The sequence below is a fragment of the Mauremys mutica genome, chromosome 11 (assembly GCF_020497125.1).
Source record: "Mauremys mutica isolate MM-2020 ecotype Southern chromosome 11, ASM2049712v1, whole genome shotgun sequence".
Lineage (NCBI taxonomy): Eukaryota > Metazoa > Chordata > Testudines > Geoemydidae > Mauremys > Mauremys mutica.
Window position 1 is genome coordinate 34,567,698 of NC_059082.1, and position 21,934 is coordinate 34,589,631.

General features: G+C 43.5%; 1 protein-coding gene across 10 annotated transcripts in view; it reads right to left on the reverse strand.

The window, feature by feature from the left end:
* Positions 1 to 21,934, reverse strand: part of ACSBG1 (acyl-CoA synthetase bubblegum family member 1) — a 74,233-nt gene that overhangs the window by 14,299 nt on the left and 38,000 nt on the right. For 5 of the 10 annotated variants that reach the window (XM_044979600.1, XM_044979594.1, XM_044979598.1 and 2 more), the window contains 8 exons: positions 19,239 to 19,456; positions 16,911 to 16,999; positions 15,241 to 15,361; positions 11,808 to 11,888; positions 8,561 to 8,710; positions 5,276 to 5,452; positions 4,222 to 4,403; positions 13 to 246 (listed from right to left, as the gene is read on the reverse strand). In XM_044979600.1, the coding sequence (XP_044835535.1) occupies positions 13 to 246; positions 4,222 to 4,403; positions 5,276 to 5,452; positions 8,561 to 8,710; positions 11,808 to 11,888; positions 15,241 to 15,361; positions 16,911 to 16,999; positions 19,239 to 19,456 (1,252 nt within the window). Of the gene's footprint in view, positions 1 to 12; positions 247 to 4,221; positions 4,404 to 5,275; positions 5,453 to 8,560; positions 8,711 to 11,807; positions 11,889 to 12,637; positions 12,657 to 15,240; positions 15,362 to 16,705; positions 16,725 to 16,910; positions 17,000 to 19,238; positions 19,457 to 21,934 lie in introns of those variants that run through there. The other 5 variants (XM_044979595.1, XM_044979597.1, XM_044979602.1 and 2 more) reach the window with 5 other exon arrangements.

Genomic DNA, 21,934 nt, shown 5'->3' on the forward strand with positions numbered 1-21,934 from the left:
CTGTAAAATTACCTGCGACGTCTGTAAACATATGGCCCAGACATGCAGTGCGGGCCTGTGGTCTCACTCATCCCATACGCCTGGTACAAGGGGATGTTCAGACTCAAGAAGAAATCCAGAGTTTCTGTAGTGAGAGGAGCAGCACCAGAGAAATGCTTCTGACAGTGGGAAAATCCCAGAGCACTGCGGATTTTTGCAAGTACTAAGTAGTCTGCTAATCTTGTTCGAAAGGGCTTCAAGTCACTGCTGAGTGGAAAACACACAGAGAAAGACAGGGGAATTCAGAGGAAATGTAAATAATTTCCAAAACAAACCAACTTTGTGTTTCAATTACATGTTCATCATTTGGTTTTGGATGTCTAGGCACATTATTTCCCATTTGTATCATTTACAGGATGTCCTTCCCTGAATACTAACTCCAAATACCAGGGCTGTTCCAATTTTGCAGGGTCATGAAGGACTGGTGAAATGCATTGTGGAGATCACTATTTTCACTATTCCTTGATACTTTATCACTTAAATATGTGCTAGTTCCACCAAAATCTATGATCATTAAGATAACAAGAGCCTCATTGTCTGGGCAATTTGAGAAACCTATCTGGTAAACTGAAAAGTCATACAAGTAAATCAGTACAGACATGCAATGCTTTTTGAAATCTCTATGGGCATGTACACTGCAAAGAAAAACCTGCAGCTGGCCCATGCCAGCTGGCTCAGGCTGAGGGGCTGTTTCACTGCTGTGTTGACTCCAGCTGGAGCCTAAGCTCTGGGACCTTCCCACCCCTTAGTTCTAGAGCCCGGGCCATAGCCTGAGCCCCGAAGTCTACACAGTAATGAAACAGTCCCACAGCTGAGCCCCATGAGCCTGAATTGGCTGGCTTGGGCCACCTGCGAGTTTTTCTTTGCTGTGTAGACATACCCTATAGGATCTTCTCCTCTGGTGTACATAAATTCATAATCAAGTGTTATCGTGCCTCAGGCCTCTATAAAACAGTTTCTTTTTGGTGGGGGAGTGGAGTGATTAATCCTCAGAGCTCTGTAGATAACATAAAAACCTAGGAACAGCCATATTGGGTCAGACCTATGCCAAAAGCAGACTCCCTCAGGGAACTGATGGGCAGGATCCGCTGGGAGGCTAATATAAGGGGGAAAGGAGTCCAGGAGAGCTGGCTGTATTTTAAAGAAGCCTTACTGAGGGTGCAGGAACAAACTATCCTGATGTGCAGAAAGAATAGCAGATATGGCAGGTAACCAGTTGGCTTAACAGAGAAATCTTCAAAGAGCTTAAAAACAAAAAGGAAGCGTACAAGAAGTGGAAACTTGGACAGATAACTAGGGAGGAGTATACAAATATTGCTTGAGCATGCAGGTGTGTAATCAGGAAGGCCAAAGCACAACTGGAGTTGCAGCTAGCAAGGGATGTGAAGGGTAACAAGAAGGGTTTCTACAAGTATGTTAGCAATAAAGGGGGGAGGGATAGCTCAGTGGTTTGTACATTAGCCTGCTAAACCCAGGGTTATGAGCTCAATCCTTGAGTGGGCTCTGGGGCAAAATCAGTACTTAATCCTACTAGTGAAGGTAGGGGGCTGGACTCCATGACCTCTCAGGGTCCCTGCCAGCTCTATGAGATAGGTGTATATCTCCATATATTAATATAAGGTCAGGGAAAGTATGAGATCCTTACTGAATGGGGGAGGCAAACTAGTAACAGATGATGTGGAAAAAGCTGAAGTACTCAATGCTTTTTTTGCCTCAGTTTCACAGACAAGGTCAGTGCCCAGACTGCTGCACTGGGCAGTGCAGTATGTGGAGGAGGTGAGCAGCCCTCAGTGGTGAAAGAACAGGTTAAGGACTATTTAGAAAAGCTGGACATGCACAAGTCCATGGGGCCAGATCTAATGCATCCAATGGTGCTGAGGGAGTTGGCTGACGTTATTGCAGAGCCATTGGCCATTATCTTTGAAAACTTGTGGCAAGCGGGGGAGGTCCCAGACAATTGGAAAAAGGCAGATATAGTGCCCATCTTTAAAAAAAGGAAAAAGGAGAATCCAGGAAACTACAGACCGGTCAGCCTCACCTCAGTCCCTGGAAAAATCATGGAGCAAGCCCTCAAGGAATCCATTTTGAAGCACCTGGAGGAGAGGAAGGTGGTCAGGTAGAGTCAACATGGATTCACCAAGGGCAAGTCATGCCTGACCAAGCTGATTGCCTTCTATGATGAGATAAATGGCTCTGTGGATATGGGGAAAGTGATGGATGTGATATATCTTGATTTTAGCAAAGCTTTTGATAAGGTCTCCCACAGTATTCTTGACAGCAAGTTAAAAAAGTATGGATTAGATTAATGGACTACAAGGTGGATAGAAAGCTGGCTAGATCGTCAGGCTCAATGGGTAGTGATCAATGGCTCGAACTCTAGTTGGCAGCCAGTATCAAGTGGAGTGCCCCAGTGGTCTCTCCTGGGGCCAGTTTTGTTCAACATCTTCATAAATGATCTGGATGATGGGATGAATTGCACCCTCAACAAGTTTGCAGATTACACTAAACTGGGGGAGAGGTAGATACGCTGGAGGGTAGGGATAGGGTCCAGAGTGACCTACATAAATTGGAGGATTGGGCCAAAAGAAATCTGATGAGGTTCAACAAGGACAAGTGCAGAGTCCTGCACTTAGGACAGAAGAATCCCATGCACTGCTATAGGCTGGGGACCGACTAGCTAAGCAGCAGTTCTGCAGAAAAGGACCTGGGGATTACAGTGGACGAGAAGCTGGATATGAGTCAACAGTGTGCACTTATCAGAGGGGTAGCCGTGTTAGTCTGGTTCAGTAGAAGCAGCAAAGAATCCTGTGGCACCTTATAGACTAACAGACGTTTTGCAGCATGAGCTTTCGTGGGTGAATACCCACTTCTTCGGATGCAAGGGAAGAAGTGTGCACTTGTTGCCTAGAAGGCTAATGACATATTAGGCTGCGTTAATAGGAGCACTGCCAGCAGATCGAGGGAAGTGATTATTCCCCTCTATTCGACATTGGTGAGGCCACATCTGGAGTATTGCATCCAGTTCTGGGCCCCCTACTACAGAAAGGATGTGGATAAATTGGAGAGAGTCCAGCGGAGGCCAACAAAAATGATTAGGGTGCTGGAGCACATGACTTATGAGGAGAGTCTGAGGGAACTGGGCTTATTTAGTCTGTAGAAGAGAACAGTGATTGGGGATTTGACAGCAACCTTCAACTACCTGAAGGGGGGTTCCAAAGAGGATGGAGCTTGGCTGTTTTCAGTGGTGGCAGATGACAGAACAAAGAGCAGTGGTCTCAAGTTGCAGTGGGGGAGGTCTAGGTTGCATATTAGGAAAAACTATTTCACAAAGAGGGTGGTGAAGCACTGGAATGGGTTACCTAGGGAGGTGGTGGAATCTCCATCCTTAGAGGTTTTTAAGGCCTGGCTTGACAAAGCCCTGGCTGGGATGATTTAGTTGGGGTTGGTCCTGCTTTGAACAGGGGGTTGGACTAGATGATTTCCTGAGGTCTCTTCCGATCCTAATCTTCTATGAGTCTATGATTCCATCAAGCCCAGTATCCTGTCTTCCAGAGGCAATGAACAGAACAGGCAATCATCAAGTGATTCATCACTCGTCATCCATTCCCAGCTTCTGGCAAACAAAGGCTAGGGACACCCAGAGCATAGTGTTGCATCCCTGACCATTTTGGCCAATGACCATTGATGGACTTATCCTCCATGAACTTATCTAATATTTTTTTAACTGCATTATAGTTTTGGCTTTCAAAACATCACCTGGCAATGAGTTTTATGACCTTGGAAAATCAGAGAAAATGCACTGATACACTGGGAGTGGATGCCAAAGCCTGAAACATGCAACAAAGGTGGAGAAAATCTCCAGAGCAGAACCCTGGATGCAAGACATGGGATAGTTTGTGCCAGACACAAAACCTATCTTTAAAAATCCAGTCAAAACTAGATACCCCAGCAGACACTGAATCCAAGATCAGTTTTACGAGATGCTATTGAACATCTTTTCTCTCCACTGATTTCTACCAAAATATAAAACTACAGTGCTGAATGCAAATTACCAGGCAAAATATCTGTGCTAGTGAGAACAGAAAGGCAGCCCCCCTAAAGTCAATGGGGCTACTTGGGGATAATTGAGGGCAGATAAGGTATTTTGGGCATCGCTAATGTAGTATTTGTTACTAATTATACCTTCCTGAGCAGCTTAGGTTCCTCTCTAAGCTAATGGACATGGCCCATGATAACACTTTCTTTTTCATAAATCCCGACTGAGCAGATGTGTCCTTTAATTTCTCCATGATTTTCTCCCATACTCGTGGAACTCCCATATGAGATGTTGGCTGTGCTTCTTTCAGTGTATTGACCAAGCTGCCCTGTTAAAATAAGAGAATATATTGCAAAGGTCAGGATTGGTGTTATGGAGGGTTTTTTCTTCCTACTGGATTAAGTCTTGCAGCACTTATATGTATAATATAGTTGAAGTCAGAGCCTATTATTTCAGCTAGATCCCCAGGTGAGCTAGACCAGTGCTTGACACAACTGTGTCTGTGCTGGGTGTGTGTGGGAGTGTGCACAGTTGGCTTTACTCCTCCTTTCTATCCCCTCTGATCCTGCCTATCTGAAACACCGCTTACACTTCCTCCTGTGCCAGGTGAATCCTCAAGCTGCTGCCTTAAAAAGGGCTTAGGTTCTGGCCATATTATTTTTTCATTTTATAATGTAATGAACTAACTTTGTGTATAGAGAGGGTAAGAGACTCACTAGTACTATCAGTTACAGGAACTCTTCTTTAGCTAAAGGAGGGATGGATAGCTCAGTGGTTTGAGCATTGGCCTGCTAAACCCAGGGTTATGAGCCCAGCCCTTGAGGGGGCCACCTAGGGATTGGGGGCAAAATCAGTACTTGGTCCTGCTAGTGAAGGCAGGGGGTTGGACTCAATGACATTTCAGCGTCCCTTCCAGTTCTATGGATAGGTATATCTCCATATATTATATTATAAAGTGATAGAGGCCTGTGATTTTGGAGCTGACGGACCAGAGTTCTAGTCATGGCTCAGGGTTAGGATAAAATGAGGCCTTAGGGCACTGGAGTATTGGGCCTACATCTCCCATTGAATTCACTTTTCCAGAATGGTTACACAAAACTTGCAATTATCTTCTGCATCTCCTTAAAACCAAATGCTCTACTTAGTGCTTCTGCTGGTGAAAAAATTAACTTAAATGTAAATGTAAAGTACTACAGGTACCTTTAAAGCATCTGGCTCAGCAAAGTAAACTTGCTCTCCCCACTTGATTCCAGTCCAGAGGTCATATATCTGAGCAGCTATGTGGCTGAGCGGGAGGTAACTGACTATAATCTCCTGTTGGATTTCTGCTGGTTGCATATCCCCTGCTCTGCTGGCATGTGCTGCCGTCCAGGTTATCTGTTCACATAAATAACAAGATGTTAAATATTATTTTTGTTTTATTTTAATACAATTTAAACAGCCAGTCCTGTTATATTAATAAACTCTGACTCTGTCTGTATAATACACATGTATTGTTAGAAGCGACAAAGAGTCCTGTGGCACCTTATAGACTAACATACATTTTGGAGCATAATCTTTCGTGGGTGAATACTCACTTCGCCAGATGCATGTCATCTGTTTAGACATATCACTACCTTTAATAACATGTAGATTGTCACTCATCTATAAGGCCTATTTAGAGCAAATGAACTGCAAAGAATATAATGAAATGGTGGCAGTCTGTTTTTCCCCCGGCTGCACTGTGAGCACTACAATTCTTGCCTTACATACACAATTGATATTGCTGATACGATTAACCTCACCAGAGGGCCCATGGACTGAACAGACAATGGAACTGAACTATGCCTTCATAGAATCATAGAAATATAGGACTGGAAGGGTCATATAGTCCAGTCCCCTGCACTGAGGCAGGACTATTATCTAGACCATCCCTGACAGGTGTTTGTCTAATCTGTTTTTAAAAACCTCCAATGACAGAGATTCTACAACCTCCCCAGGTGATTTGTTCCTGTGCTTAACTATCCTGATGATTAGGAAGTTTTTCTTAATATTTAATCTAAATCTCCCTTGCTGCAATTTAAGCACATTACTTTTTATCCTGTCCTCAGTGGTTAAGAACAAGTTATCACCCTTCTCTTTAAAACAATCTTTTATGTACTTGAAGACTGTTATGTCTCCCCTCTGTCTTCACTTTTCCAGACTAAACAAACCCAATTTTTTCAATCTCTCCTCGTAGGTCAGATTTTCTAGACTTTTAATCATTTTTGTTATTCTCCTCTGAACTTTCTCCAGTTTGTCCTCATCTTTCCCACAGTGTGGTGCCCAGAACTGGCAACAATACTCTAGTTGAGGCCTTATCAGTGCTGAGTAGAGTAGAAGAATTACTTTTCGTGTCTTGCTTACAACATTCTTGCTAGTACATCCCGGAGTGGTATTTGCTTTTTTTGCAACAGTATCACATTGCTGACTCATATTTAGTTTGTGATCCATCTATAACCACCTTTTCTGCAATATTTCCTCCCAGGCAGTCATTTCCCATTTTGTACTTGTGCACTTGATTATTCATTCCTAAGTACTACTTTGAATTTGTCCTTATTGAATTTCACCTATTTATTTTAGACCATTTCCCCATTTCACTCCTAAAGATGGCCCTTCCCAGTCAGGCTTGAGGTAAACTGGGAGACCCATGAGGGGAAGCTTGCACTGTCCCTGCTTGTGCTGCTGTCCCATAGGCACCAACTCCGTGGATGCTCCAGGGCTGGAGCACCCACAGGGAAAAATGGTGGCTGCTGAGCACCCACCAGCAGCCCCCCTATCAGCTCCCCCCAATCCCCCCAGCGCCTCTCGCCAGCTGGCAGGCCCCACAGATCGGTGCTTCCCACTACCTCCCTACACCTCCCGCCTAACGCAATCAGCTGTTTTGCAGTGTGCAGGAGGCTGGGGGGAAGGAGCGAGGATGTGGCACGCTCAAGGGAGGGGCAGAAGTAGGCGGGAAGAGGCGGGATGGGGTGGGGCTTGTGGGAAGGGGTGGAGTGGGGATAGGACCTGAGGCAGAGCTGGGGGTCCAGCACACCCCAACACTTTGAAAAGTTGGCGCCTGTGTGTTGCCCTGCTATTGGTAAAGAGGACTCCAGTGTCCAGGAAAGTCAGACTGTCACCTTTCATCAGCAAAGCATTTCTAGGATGCAATTTGAAACAAAATAGCAATAAATACTATAGAACAGTGAGTTCACATGACAGAAAGAGTAATTTACCTACACAAAGTCATTCAGTATCACCAATGGTATTTACCATCAGGAATACTAGCCATGGTGTATAGGTTCAGGGAGGCTGACCTAGGTGCAGAAGGCAATATTGGGCAAGTGCTTGTGGAAGAAAAGTACAAAGAGGCTTGACAAGATATTTTCTAGATATGTAGCTGCATTATCTGCTTAGCATCCAAAAATCCCTCAACACAGTTATGTTCACACATCAGATCAGGGCGGGGATGAATGTCTGACCCAGCACAGATTTAGAATAAGGGCAGAGGGAAATGTCTTTTGACTAAAGAAGGCAGCAGCACAGTTACAGGCAAAGGATGTTTTCCACTGTGTTGATCAGCATAAAAATAGCCTGCTTGTGCACAGTAGCCAGAAATAGTTTGACAGCAAAATAGAAACTATACCAGATTCTTTTGAGACAGAAGAACACAGGATTTGCCATGCCAGATCAGAGCTTTGGTCCATCATGTCCAGTGTATCCTACTTCCAGATATTGCTCTGCCTACTCCCTACTTTAGGGTGAATTGCTCTCAGTTCCTGTGCCCCATCAAGAGCAGAAGTTGCAATTCCAGCCAGCCCTTTTATGGGCTACACAAGTGTTCACGTAAGTTCCTTAATCCTTTCCCTCACTGCATAGACATGTAAGGGCCAACCACATTCTAGCCCTTGGTGAGCAGACTTTTGTGTGAAGTCCTTTTTTCACTTGACTTTTTGCCTCTCTTTGGCACTAGAGAGTTGGCTGTTTGCAGCAACATTTATTCACAAAATCTGAGTCTGAGGGCTGTAGAATATACAAAACTTTTGCTATTCTTTACTAAATTAGGAGGAACCAAAATGAATGTAACTTGGAAAGGTAATAATGTTACAGATAAAGGGCCAAGTTTAATAAAACCTTGCAAAAGCTTCTAATATCAGGCTGCTGTGACATTGGCTGGCTAAGGTGTATGATTCTTTTGAAGATGATCTTGAGAGGTCATTTGAAGATATTTGTGGTAATAGCATTTTATCACACAATCAACTGCATGAACCAAAAAATGTCACTTATAAATTCAGCTATGAGAAGAGCTTGTAGTTTTTCAGAAATATATAGTTTGGATATCGTTTCTTTTGCTATTCCGTCCTTAAAACAGAGTGCCACAGTGCTTGGAGACTCCACCATGATCCCATTTCTTTCTAAAGGACAGAAATAAACACCCTCATGCTTTGAGAATCTTAATCATAAAGCTGTGTCTGGAGTACATACATTGTCATGACTCAGCATGGCTCCTTTTGGCTTCCCAGTTGTTCCAGAAGTGTATACTAGCACACAGCATTGGTTTGGCTTTTGAGAGCTAATAATGTCATTGAGTGTAGTATCTGGTATCTCATTTCCCAACTCCATAAATTCTTGCATCTACAAAATGAAATGGGGAAAAAAAACAATTGAAGGAGTCAGCTAATAGCAAGCGTGGAAATTGCACCATTTTTAGAGACTGGAAAAAGGACAGAAAAATTAAGATTGGCCTGGCTCTTCTGACCTTTCTTAGGCAAAACTCCCATTCAGGTCAATTGGAATTTCGCCTGTCTGAGGGGTCTAAACCCAATATAGGACCACAGTTTTGATCTGTATGTCACACAGTCCCTTCTCTACTAGTTATCCCAAAAGTTTGTGAATCAGCACCACTAATATACAGCTATTAGAAGTGGAGTGTGCAAAGACAGTGAAGTTTTATTAATTCTTTTGGTGACTACTTAGGGAATAACATTCCTATTCACTTTTCTAGTCATGTGGGATGAAAATGCGATTCAGACCTCATGCTAGAAATGGTTTTGATTCATAATTAAAGTAAATTGTATCACAGCTTATAATTAAAACACCAAGTAAACTGTCCAATTTTGTTGGGTTTCCAATAGATTATTTCTTGCCTATTCTATATGTAAAGCACTTTGAGATTCTATAATGAAAGGCTCTATGTAAATGCCAAGTATTCTTATTATTTAAATGTGTGAACAATGGCCTTAGTTCTCCACTACCTAGGGAAGACGAGCAGATGCAGGAAGCTGGCTGAAGCTCTCTGATTCAGGGCTATTCAGTCCCTGAACAAGGAAGAGCATGAGGGGTTCTAGTTTAACTTATGCTGCAAGCATATGGTCCCTTTGTGCAACCCAAAATTGCCTTAGCAGAATGGAGAATCTGGGCCGATATGTTCTATTGATTACTATCAGATATGTCTAGGTAGAATGCATTTATATGGGTCTGAAAGTAACATGTACACATTAAGATCCCATTATTTCAATGTTAATAGGTGATGGAGTGGGGTAATCACAGCATGTGGGAAAGAGAACCAAAAAGGGTTGTTTTCCTACTGAGACTGGATTATTCATATAATGTTTATACAGCTGTACATGAGCAGTGACTGAGGGCAGCACCCGACTTCTATACCTGGCAAGGAATCTCCCCACTACTGTCTTAGGGGCAAATCTTGACACTGCACCAAGTCTGTAATCAGCAACTGGGCTTTAGCGTGGCGGTGGCAAGGGAGAGTTTACATGGTTGAGAAGAATGGATCTTTCCCCTCAGGATGCACTCTGTGATCAATACCTCAGCATTTAACCTGCAGTATTCTTCATGGCAGAGAAGCTGCCCCTCCATGGGAGAGTCTGTCTTGGGATTCCTTTTTAATCACTGACACACCAGTCATGCTCCAACCCCCCACCTGTAAAAGCATGCAGGAGCCCACCACAGAGCACAGTTTCATGCATATAGAGGGTGTGGACCCCTTCATGGTTTCCTCATATCCTGCTCCTCCCCACATAGTGGACTGTATCAATTCCACTGGCAACTGGCAACGGTGCAGGCTCAGGATTTATTCCTATATGACTTGACTCTTCATGCTTTGTATTCTTGACCTTCCTCTCTTTCATACCACAAGGCATTAATCTCAGTGCGCCTGTTGCCTAGGCTTTGTTTACTTGAACAGCACATGCACTAGGATAGTGTTTCCATTCCACAGAGACTGAAGTGAAAAGTCTGCCGTAGCTGCAGCAACTGCTCATTACTGTACAATTATCTCAACTGTCAATATATTACACAAAAACCTTTTCCTATCATCCTATGTTTTATGTGACTGGATTTGTATCAAAGCTAATAAACAACTCTCTTTACCATTGGTGATTCGATCTCTGAGTGTCTCTGTATGGAATACAGACATGGCAACTGCCAATTCTTATCATCACAACTGATGTAAAAATTATCCTCTTGCTGAAAAAAGGTGGCAGATCTGTCACTAGATCAGTAGCATTTTCAGTTACATTTTGTCCTCCACTATTAGAAAATATAAACCACGTCATTTATCTCTTTCAAAAAGTTCTCAGACACTTGGAACTCAGTGTGAGTTAATCTCTACTGTTTACTGTTATTTAATAACAAATGTATATGATTAAATAAGATCTTCTTTACACTGCAAATTAATTTTTCTTATTATTGCACTGCATTTTGTATAGCACACTCTTGATATCTATGTGCCTTTGTATAGTTAAGTGTTTTATACTATGAAAATCAATAGAGAGAGAAGGAACAATGTTGGCATAAATATGTTAAACATTTTCTCCTCACTTCTGTTACTAGTAAAATACTTTCCGTTTTGATATCTGAACCCTTAAGAGATTTGTTTACTATTTACTCTCTACTAAGTGCTGTGTATTCTTTCTGCAATTCATTCACTGTGGGCAATGAAACTAAGCAGGGGATTTCCACTGTTAATTCACAGTCAGTTCCAAGCACAATGCGGATTAGACATTTCACATTAGAAAATTGTCTTCAGTGACATTTTAAAAATAAATAATGAAAATTCTTCTACACAAACCCTATTTTTAAACCTAAATTTGGGGCCTATAGCTGACAGTGAGTCTGATCCTTAATCTTGTCCCAAATCTTGCTGTCTAAGTACTGCATGGGCTAAAGAAGACCCTGAATACACTAGAACAAGTGTTTTATTCTTTGCATATGTAATAGTTGCTTGTATTCAACAGTTGCTTGTGGATAGAAATATTTGCTATAAATACAGAGATTAGCAGAATAGGAGGTTCCATAGGACAATAAAATATTGACAATGGATTGTGAGAGCACAAGCATTTTCTAGTTCCCAGATCCAGCATAACTGATCACAATTCACTAGAGCTGGGCAGACGATGTATTAACAAAACAACAACAACAAAAGATCTGCAAGTATAGTCTCACCAGAAGTCTGGTAAATATTATGTTAATCTGATCTAGTAACTGAAACAATAACACATGACCAAGCCAGCCAACCAATGCAGCTCTAATTTTGAATATCAACTATCAAACAAACTGCCGAGTAAATGAAATTAATGAAAAATTACACTGAAGTATTTTGAAGAGCAAACACATATGAGAACATTGTGATCCTCTGGCAGACATTCCACAGACAGAAAAGAAGGTGAAATACATCAACTGAATGAATTGTTACACTGCTCTAAAATTCACATACCGTATATAAATTGGGATGTCTCTCTGGCAAAGAGTCATTGTATAGCACAACTGCTTTCAAGCACGGTAGACGACTCCAGATCTGTTGGGGTTTTAAAAAACAACAGCATATAATTTATTATTCACTTGTTTCTGATTTAATTAAAAGTGTCTATCAAAAGATTCCAAAAATTGAATTAGACTGATATCCACAAAAACCCTCAAATCCACCACAAATAATATTCCTCCCTAAAGCTACTCAGACCCAGTTCATCCCAACGCCCCTGGGGATACACACAGGCTTGCAGCATGCTCTCGAGAAGGCTATACCCATGCTATGTTGGGCCAAGGTGCTCCAACTAAGGTCCCTCCTGAGTTGAGGACCTTAATTTAAAGTGACCTGCCACCAGCCTCTTTGCATTTCAACCAGTGAGAGTAATGCTGTTAGGGCGGGATGTGAGCAGATTACAGCTGCTCTGGTTATCACATGAAGACAGAGATGGTCTCTAAAGTAGCCAAGCCTTGGTTAAGTTTTTTATAATGTTCTGCCTCATTTTAAACATTTTATATATAAACATATATAATTTTAAAAAATAACAGCAATTTGGAAATTTCAAAGAAATAGAAAAAAATTGAAAGAGCGCTATTGTATCTGAATAATTAGCTGCTGTGTTTAGCCTGTAAAAATGTTAGGTTCACCACTAGATGCTAACGCTGCTACTTTCACTTCCCATGTTGTAGTTTTGCCTATCCTTGCCAGAAGCATTTAATTGCATCATGGTGCACTGCCAGCCAAAGCTGCACCTACATTATTGATCTGAACCATGGATAGCTGAACTGGTGAAATTGTACCTGTGTGAATAGCAATGGTTAGTGTGTGACAGGTTGGATCACAGAAACCTCCTTGGGGCTGCCAACTGATGTGCCAAGACTACTTCATTCCTTTCTCAAGAAGCTGACCAAATGCTTTACTAAGGCTACTTAGAAATCAAGCAAGTACATAGCCAATATTCACAACTTCGAACACAAAAATGACACATACCTAGAAATAGGGATGAATAGATTCAGTAGATCATAACCTTTACATAGATATGTTACATGGCATAAGTAGCATAAAACATATTCCAGTTATGTCATCTATACATTCATAAGCATATTTCCATAAAGCCTTATGAGGTGCAACGTCATACCCTCCTCCTGAACTTACTGCCAGAGACTTGGACACTGTCCATGGCGGAGGCAGTACATGTAAAATCCTTGTTTGTCTTTGGTCACACTCCCTTTCAGTACCTTTAAACCATATGATGTCATACTCATCAGAAGTATGTTTGACAAGACCCAGGGATATGTTATCTCTGGCCAGGCGGAGTATCTTGGAGTATGAAGAAAAGGGGCGAACTCCATCAGAGGCAGAGCAATCAACATACTTTTCATTTTCAGCAAGGGGACTTCAGGGACATCTCTCCTCCTCCATTCCCAAGAGCCTCCTCAAGCATATCACTGAAAGAATCACCTGACCTAATGTTGTTCACCTGGGCTCAATCCAAAGATCACTGAAGTCAGCTGAAAGATCACACCGTCTTCCTGGGTCACTGGATCAGGCCCATATGGAGAAGCAGCATGATCCCATTTGTAGCCTCCAATGAGTTTTGCCAAAATTGTGACACATTAATTTAAATAAAGAGCTTCCCACTCTGTCCATGTGTTTATATCGTGTTAGTCACCATGATATTGGACTGCAGTTCATACCTGCCTCAATAGTTAACATTACAAGCAGGAAGAGATGATGTTCTGGAGAGGGAAGATTCAGTCTCTAAACACCAATATCTTGAATAATTGGCTGGATGTCTGTTATAAAATGGATGCACTTAAAAATTTCCTCCAGTATGATAGTCCCTTCTTTAACCAATATTTCATTTGCTCATTGGAGACCAATTGGGTTTACCACAGAGTTCAATGGAAACTGAAGCTGGCTCATTCTAAATGGAATAAATTCACTGGGACTGAATGAAAGCCCTGGTCTGTTTCATTGCTCTGCAATGTGCAGGTTGTAATTCCAGTTACAGTGAGGTAAATCTCCAATGACAGTGAAGTTGTGCTGGGAAATAGTAACTTCTCTGTAAGAAGTCACCACTGTGATTCCTGAAATCCAGATCCAAATAACATGAAATGCGACAGCCCATAAAAGGTCATCCTGTTAATCAGAACTCAGCATTAGCACACTAGTTAATTCTATAGTGAAACCGTTATTGCAATGAATTTTTGCCATTCTAATCACTTGCATTGAAGCAGACTATGATATTCCACTAAGAATTAAGATATGATGCTCATCATCAGAAAATGGCTTGTCAGATAACACTGTAATAAACTGGCTAGTGTGCTATCTACTGGATAGAATGAGAACTGGTCAGTTGTGTGTCACAGGCACTGTATTTTTTTAATAGCTATGGAGATTATCTTTTAGCCAGGGCTGGCTCTAGGCTTTTTGCCACACCAAGGAAAAAAAATGTTGGCTGCCCTCCCTCTCCCCCCTGCCCTGGGCTCTCCCCCTCCCCCGGGTCTCTCTCTCTCTCCACCCCTGGCACCTCCTGCCACCCCAGCCTTGGGCTCCCCCTCACCAGTGCTGACTTCGCCCGCTCCCCCCTTGCCTCCAGCCGGTCCGGCGCTGGCAGGGTCGGGGTAAGCAGCAGGGTTCCCAGGTGGCGCCTCAGCCCAGGGTCCCTCCAGCCAGGGCTCCGGTCTCCAGGACCGGCTGGGACCCGGGAGGGCAGAGCTGGGGGACTGCCCCAACAGGGGGCTGAGGAGCTGGGGCAGGGTAGCCCCAGAGGGAGTGGAGCCCTGGAGAGTGGGATGCGGGCCCCGCATGGCAGCGCCCTGCCCTCTATGGCCACACTGCTGCTGCTGCTTCTGGCTGCCCTGCCGCAGTTCCTGGGCAGCTCGGGCCGCTTCGCCCAGCCCCGGTGCTGGGGGGCGGCCACCCTGAGGCACCTGCAGGCGGCTCCATGTGCCCCGCGGGGCGGCCCCCAGCCCGAGTGTCCCCTGCTTGGAGCCTGCCCGGCCCAGCCACAAGGTGCGGGTGCTGCTCCCCTGCGGCACAAACTGCAGCAGCCCCAGGGCACCCCCCACACACGACGTGCTGCTGCTGCCAGGGTTGGATCTAGGCTTGTGCAGCCGGAAGCAAAAAAAAAAAGATGGCCAGAATGCTGCCCTTGAAAATGTGCCGCCCCAAGCATGTGCTTGGTTTGCTGGTGCCTAGAGCCGGCCCTGCCTTTAGCTCAAATATCTCAAGTGGCAGAGGCCTGTGATTTCAGGACAAAAAAATATTAGTTCTGTCCCTAGTTTTGTGAGACATGCCAATTGCCCATTATACAGCTAAAATATTTGATATTTGGCCTTTCACAGCATCTTGAGCAGTGTAATTACACCTCAGAAGTTACAGACGCAACCCTCCATACCTGCATTATCTTGTCCAGTTGTTTTTGATTTTCTACCACAATGATATTGGCTTTGCAGTCATAAGCAATGTAGTGGCAGGCCTCGGGAGAGTTGGTTGCATAGATGCCTGTGACAATTCCTCTGTTAACAAAAAAAGGTGAACTTGATGGATAAGCAGGAAAACACAGAGCATGAGACACTTTCCCCTTCATACTACAGTTCAGAGGTGCTGACTTCCCCAGTTCTTGGAGGTGTTTGACCCTCATTCTGCCCCAGGCCCTGCCCCCACTCCACCCTTCCCCAAATCTCTCACCCCCGCCCAACCTCTTCCCGCCCCCACTTTGCTCCTGCTCCTCCCCTTCCCCCAGCACCTCCTGTACACCACTGAACAGCTGATACTGGTGGGCGGGATGTGCTGGAGGAGGAGGGGGAGGAGCTGATCAGTGGGACCCACCAGGGGACAGGAGAGCTGTGGGGGAGGAAGAGGAGCTGATCGTTGGGGACTGCCAGTGGGCAGGAGGGCTGGGAGGAGAGGGGAAGGAACTGATATGCCAGGCTGCCTGTGCATGCTGAGTACCCACTATTTTTTTTCTATGGGTGCTTCAGTCCCGGAGCATCACCAGTGTTGGCACCTTTGCTACAGTTGTTCAAAAGGGATGAAGAATTTGAGATTGGATGAAACCCAGTGGAGTGCATAGGGGGGTGGGTACACACAGTGTGCAGCATAGATGTAGCTGTCAGGCTTGCCCCAGGTATTCTGCACATCTAACAGTAACAGACACAAGAAAAGAGTTCAGCACTTAGTCTGAAAAACAGTACCATTATGTGGTGGTGTGACTATCGAAGCACCCAAGGCCCTGTCTACGCTAGGGAAATTAATAATGGATGCAATAATAGTGGAGGCTGTAGCGTAGGACTCAGCACTTTTACCCTACGTGTTGCCTAGAGTAGGTTTAGACCATACAGTGGAAAAATGCCTACGTCCTCTTTACAGGACATCCCATTATTTCTGCCACTGACAGAGCTGCACTGATGGTGAATTACCAGTTTGAATTTTGCTGGTGTAGGTGCACTCTCAGAGAGACCAAATCAAGAAACTGATTATTGGAATTAGACAGACAGACACTGGGACAGACAGAATTCGGCTGGTTAGTGCTTCGCTTGTCACTTCATCAATGTCGTATTTTGCACTGGAATCAGGCCAGGAATCAGTTCATGGGCAGGCTCAGCCGCATTAACAGGAAATTGGTGGGCTTTGATCCATATCGCTCACGGAACAGAGATAAGAGTCAATACAGTATATTGTGTGTCTAATGCAGCTGGGGCTTTAGCAAAGAGGCTCATTTTCTGAGGTTTTAGATTGCTTTAGTTTAGATACAGGGAAAATAACAGGTCCCCACCATGTGACTGAACATACTTATGAGATGGTAATATTTGCAAATGAAACAATACTACCGGTCATAGTTTACTGGGTCTTTAACTCACCCCTTGAGGCACTGTGAGCCACAATAGCTCTAATATGTTTAGTGGCTAAAAGAGAAAAGAGGTAGTTTATTTGGAGTGCAAGAGGAGCATGAAATGTGGTTTCTCTCCTCCCTCTTTCTACAGGAGGGGATGGTCAGACTCTACAGAACCAAATGCTACACTGGAAAACATTCATTACTAGGCCTAGCACCAATCCAAAACTTACCCAGCAAAAATAGCCCCAACCGCTGAAACGAACCATTCTGGAGAGTTAAATCCAAGTATTGCTACACTGTGGAATCGTTCAAGACCAAGCTTAAAACAAAAGAGCAAACACTGGGATATGTAATGCAGGCATATTAGAGAGAAAGATATAGTGAACCCAAAAAAATAGATTTGGAGCTCTTTATTATTTATGCATTTAAAAAATGGACCCATCCATAGCTCTAGGCATTTGTGCAAAATGTATTAATAGACCATATACACAATACAAATGGAACCACTGTCTGCAATTAACACTCCCTACGTTCATGCAAACATAAGACTCTCCCACCCCTCACACACTAATTCCCAACCCAGCCCAGTCCCTCAAAGAAGGTCAGAAAAACAGAAGGGCTTTGCAACTTGAGCTGAAGTTCAACAAATATTAGACTTATCCCATACTCAGAATCTTTACTAAATCATTTTCACCTTGCCAGGTTAGTTTTGTTTAGTTATACTTAGGGCCAGATTGTGGACTTAGTACATAGCACCGAATGAGGAGTGTTGCATAGCTGTATGGCCCTGGGTCAGCTCTGTGAAGAATTATACTTCAAGTTCCCTGGAGAACAGGGAGAAATATGCATGCTGCTCTATCCCTTAAGGACGTTCTCCCTGCATGCCCAGCCCTCTCTGTGGGCTTGTGCAAGGTGGGCCATGAATCAGCCCCCTCTATGACCCTCTATATCAGTGTTTCTCAAACTTGGGACACCACTTGTGTAGGGAAAGCCCCTGGTGGGCTGGGCCGGTTTGTTTACCTGCTGCGTCCGCAGGTCCGGCCGATCGCGGCTCCCACTGGCTGTGGTTCGCTGCTCTAGGCTGCTCTATGTAATTTGCAGCCCCAAGGAGCTAGTCCCCATTCTCAGGAGCACCAGGTTTGAGATTGTGTCCTTTCCCTACCTTGGGCCATACATGAGGAGAAGGCTCTATGAGCCCTCCGTCCTGTGGCCATGAGGGAACAGAGAACAACCTAGGTGTTCATGTAGCGCTGCTCTGTTACTGTCTATAGTGACAGATGCCACTGGTGCCAACTTTTGTTGGCATTATTTTCTTTTGAACTCTTTCTGAAAAATATGCAGTAGTTTCTAAAACATAATGAAAACTAACTTACTTGACATTTTAGCATCCAAAGATAATCTAAAGGCCATGCCAACAATCTGCGTCACAGGCTCTAAAAAGACAGTCACTCAAGACACCTGTATTGCACCTTTGTGACTACCACCCTTGTCTCCCTGATTGCAACTGCTTTCACAAGCAGAGTCTCACCTATTGACTTTGCCACTGTTTCTGCCAACACCTTTGCAAGCACAGGCATCAGTGCCATCTGCTACCATTGAAAATATTAGTATCTGTCTGGTATACAACTAAAATAATATAATAAATATAACTATAACAATATAATGTATTAAATAGAAATATTTACTAATCTGCCTCTCATTGCCTTGGTCAATCATAAAAAAGAAAATTGCTAGGCAATTCAGAAATTTATGAGACACAACTTGCTGGGGTCATCAAATATACTGCACTTAAAAGGAAGATAAATCACATGAGGCATTCCAGGATGACACTGATCCTCTACTATGGATTGACAGGGTCTCATTAATATTTGAATGGTACAGTTACTAGAGATTTACCATATATACTCATTCATAAGCCGAATATTTTTGGTAAAAAAGTGATGCATCAAAGAGCAGGGGTCGGCTTATAAACGGGTCTACACCAAAATTTGATGATTTTAAATTCTATGGAATCACTGAATTGAGTATCTAATACATTGTCATTTTGTTTACCTGGAGCATCTGCAGGCATGGAGCTCCTCAGCTCCCTGTGGCCGCAGTTTGCCATTCCCAGCCAATGGGAGCTGCGGGAAGTGGCGCCATTTCCCGCAGCTCCCATTGGCTGGGAACAGCAAACCACCAGTGGGAGCTGAGGGGCTCCATGCCTGTGAACGCTCCAGGTAAACAAAATGTCCAGGCACGCTAGCAGCTTACCCTAACAGGCCAGGAACGAAAGTTTGCCAACCCCTGAAATATAGGGTCAGCTTATGAAAGGGTCATACAGTTTTTGTTATTTTTACCTATCCATCTTGGGGGGTCGGCTTATAAATGAATGGGCTAATGAACGAATATATATGGTACTTCAATAAAGGCTGTGTTGCAGATTCTAGCAGTCACACATGATTGCTACTCTTCATAAGGACTGAAAACCCACAGAAACCTTTTCATGCTATGATATGTAATAAAAAAAACCTGTATAACAAGTCTGAGTTTGGATTGTTGTTTTTTTAAACACTTACCTTCAAAAAGCTTTTGGCTGCTTTCCAGGAAAGATTGTAATACTCTGCAAATGTGATTTTTTCCCATTCTCCATTCTTTTTGCTGGCCATAGCATTGAGCGGCCCATATTTATCCACAGTCTCTTTGAACATCTGATGAACTGTTATTGGAGTTTGTGAACATGAGTGATCTATTCTGAGCTTGACCACACTATCAGCAAATGTAGTCCATAAAGGCTCTGAAAGGCAAGTTATTAACAAGATAGTAGATCAGTGAAAAAATAGTGTGTGATCATGTAACTAAAGACTTCTATTATAAAGCATATGCACAAAGGATCAAATTAAGGTTGCATGGGCAACCTTAATTCTGGCATTTCTAAACTTCTGCATGCTTGACTTTGCAACCTTAAAGTTCTTTTAACATAGGGTATTTTTTAAAAAAGTATAATTTCCTAATTTTTTTAGAAAACTTAAAAATTGGAATAAAAGGTCATAATGTAGAACCATATTCACTCTCCACATGATTCATCAGCAGAGTTGCGATCTTTAGAGCCAAAGCATAGTCCATTACGACATACGCTAATGGAGAAACTGGGAGCAGTAGATGGCTGTATGTGGACATGAAACTAGAAGGGGATGGACACACACTTTGGATTTAACTACACAGGATTCAGCCAAAGCTTTTAGACAAGAGTCAGGTAACTCACAGAATGTAAGTCACACCTATAGTGTGCACACAGAACACCTGTTCTATTTTCAATTCACATGGTGTGAATACATAGCAGTGGTTTGCTGAGAACTGAGGGCATAATGTCCTCAGTGAGTATCCCATGGTCCTTTATTTCGCAGCTGTGATTTGTGGGAAGCCAGGTGATTTCATTTTTTTTTAAATCCCATGTTTCCACTGTCTTCCCCCCATACATCCTTTCTCAGCAGTTTCACACCATTTTTTTAATTGCTATCTTCTAGCATGGACCCAACAATGCTCCGTATTGTTATGGTGACAAGCACATTTGCAGAGGCTGCTTGGGCTGTATTACAGCAGTCAAAGCCAGATAAATTCAGCAGCGGACTTTGCCCGACACACACTGAGCAGATTATGTGGGAGCAGGAGACTATTCTATGGCAGTCATAGCAGCTTCTCCAGCTGCAGAAGAACACCCTGAGGTGATGGCAGCAGGATGATGAAGAAGAAGAGGACAATGCCAAGTTGTTGGAATTAGAACACTGGTTCCTGGATCCGCCACGTGGCATTTAGTACTGTTTCAGGGCCTGGGAAACCAGCATGGATTGGTGGGAGAGGATCGTTCTGCAGACCTGGGACAACCAGCTGTAGTGAGAGAACTTCAGGGTAGGAAGGACTACCTTTTTTGTGATCTGTGCAGAACTGACCCAGAGCTGCAGCTACAAATACTATAGTACCAACATGCAGTGTGCTATACCCATAGAGAAGCAGTTCACCATTGCCATCTGGAAACTGGCCACCCCAGAATGCTACCGGTCTGTAGCCAGTTGGTTTATCATGGGGAGATCAACTGCTGGGGCCAGTCTCATGCAGGTCCTATGCCACTGATAAGGTGCTGTCCAGCCAGGTCAAAGCTAGGTAGCGCTCCAGGGATTATTGATGGCTTTGCATGCATGGGTTCCCAAACTCTTCTGGGGCAACTGACAGAACCTATATGCCTATCATTTGACACAAACACTCCGGCATGCCTCCTCCTGTCAGGATGCAGAATTCATAAACAAGAAAGAGGTATTTAACCATGGTGCTTCAAGACCTGGTTGACCACCACAGTAGGTTTACAGACGTAAGTGCAGGCTGGACTAGAATGGTCCACAATGCTAGGATCTTTCAGAATTCAGTTCTATTTAAATTAATGGGAAAAGGATTGAGGACTACTGTGGACATTAATGGTGTAAATATATATAGAGAGATATACCTATCTCATAGAACTGGCAGTGACCCTGAAGAGTTATTGAGTCCAGCCCCCTGCCTTCTCTAGCAGGACCAAGTACTGATTTTTGCCCCAGATTCCTAAGTGTCTCCTTCAAGGATTGAACTCACAACCCTGGGTTGTGCAGGCCAATGCTCAAACCCCTGGCTATCCCCTCCCCATTAGATGTAGGTCCAGTTATTCCTGGGAGACCTGACTTATCCTCTGGTGCCCATTATGGTCCTTTGGATGATAATTTAAGTGAACTAGAACATACTGTCGTCAATGAAATATAGTCTGTGGACACTCATACCTTGATGCCTCTGTCATGCTGTCTGGAGTAGCTCACAGCTGTGAGTGCCTACCTCAGGGCAGAGTGTCAGAAAACAGGACAGACTCCTCAAATTGGTGGTGTAGTCTATAATTAGATTTTACCAAGCCAATAACAACTGTGAACTCCTGGATCACTATACCAGTCTTACCATGGAGTCACAGACAGTCCTCTTAGATACCTCAGTCTATCTTTCCACTGAGACAGATGGGACTTAGTGATAAATGGTCACTTACACCAAAAATCACATCACATTTAGGTTTCTCCCAGTCCCAAAAGACCAGTCACTTACCCCAGATCAACTGGTACTCTAGATCTTACACCAAAGACAATACAAGTAGCCAATCCCGTAAAAAAAACTATCTAAAGGTTTATTAACTAGGAAAAAGAAATAAGAAAGCTATTTACAGGTTAAAGCAAACATATACACACAAATGAGTTATCTAAATCCT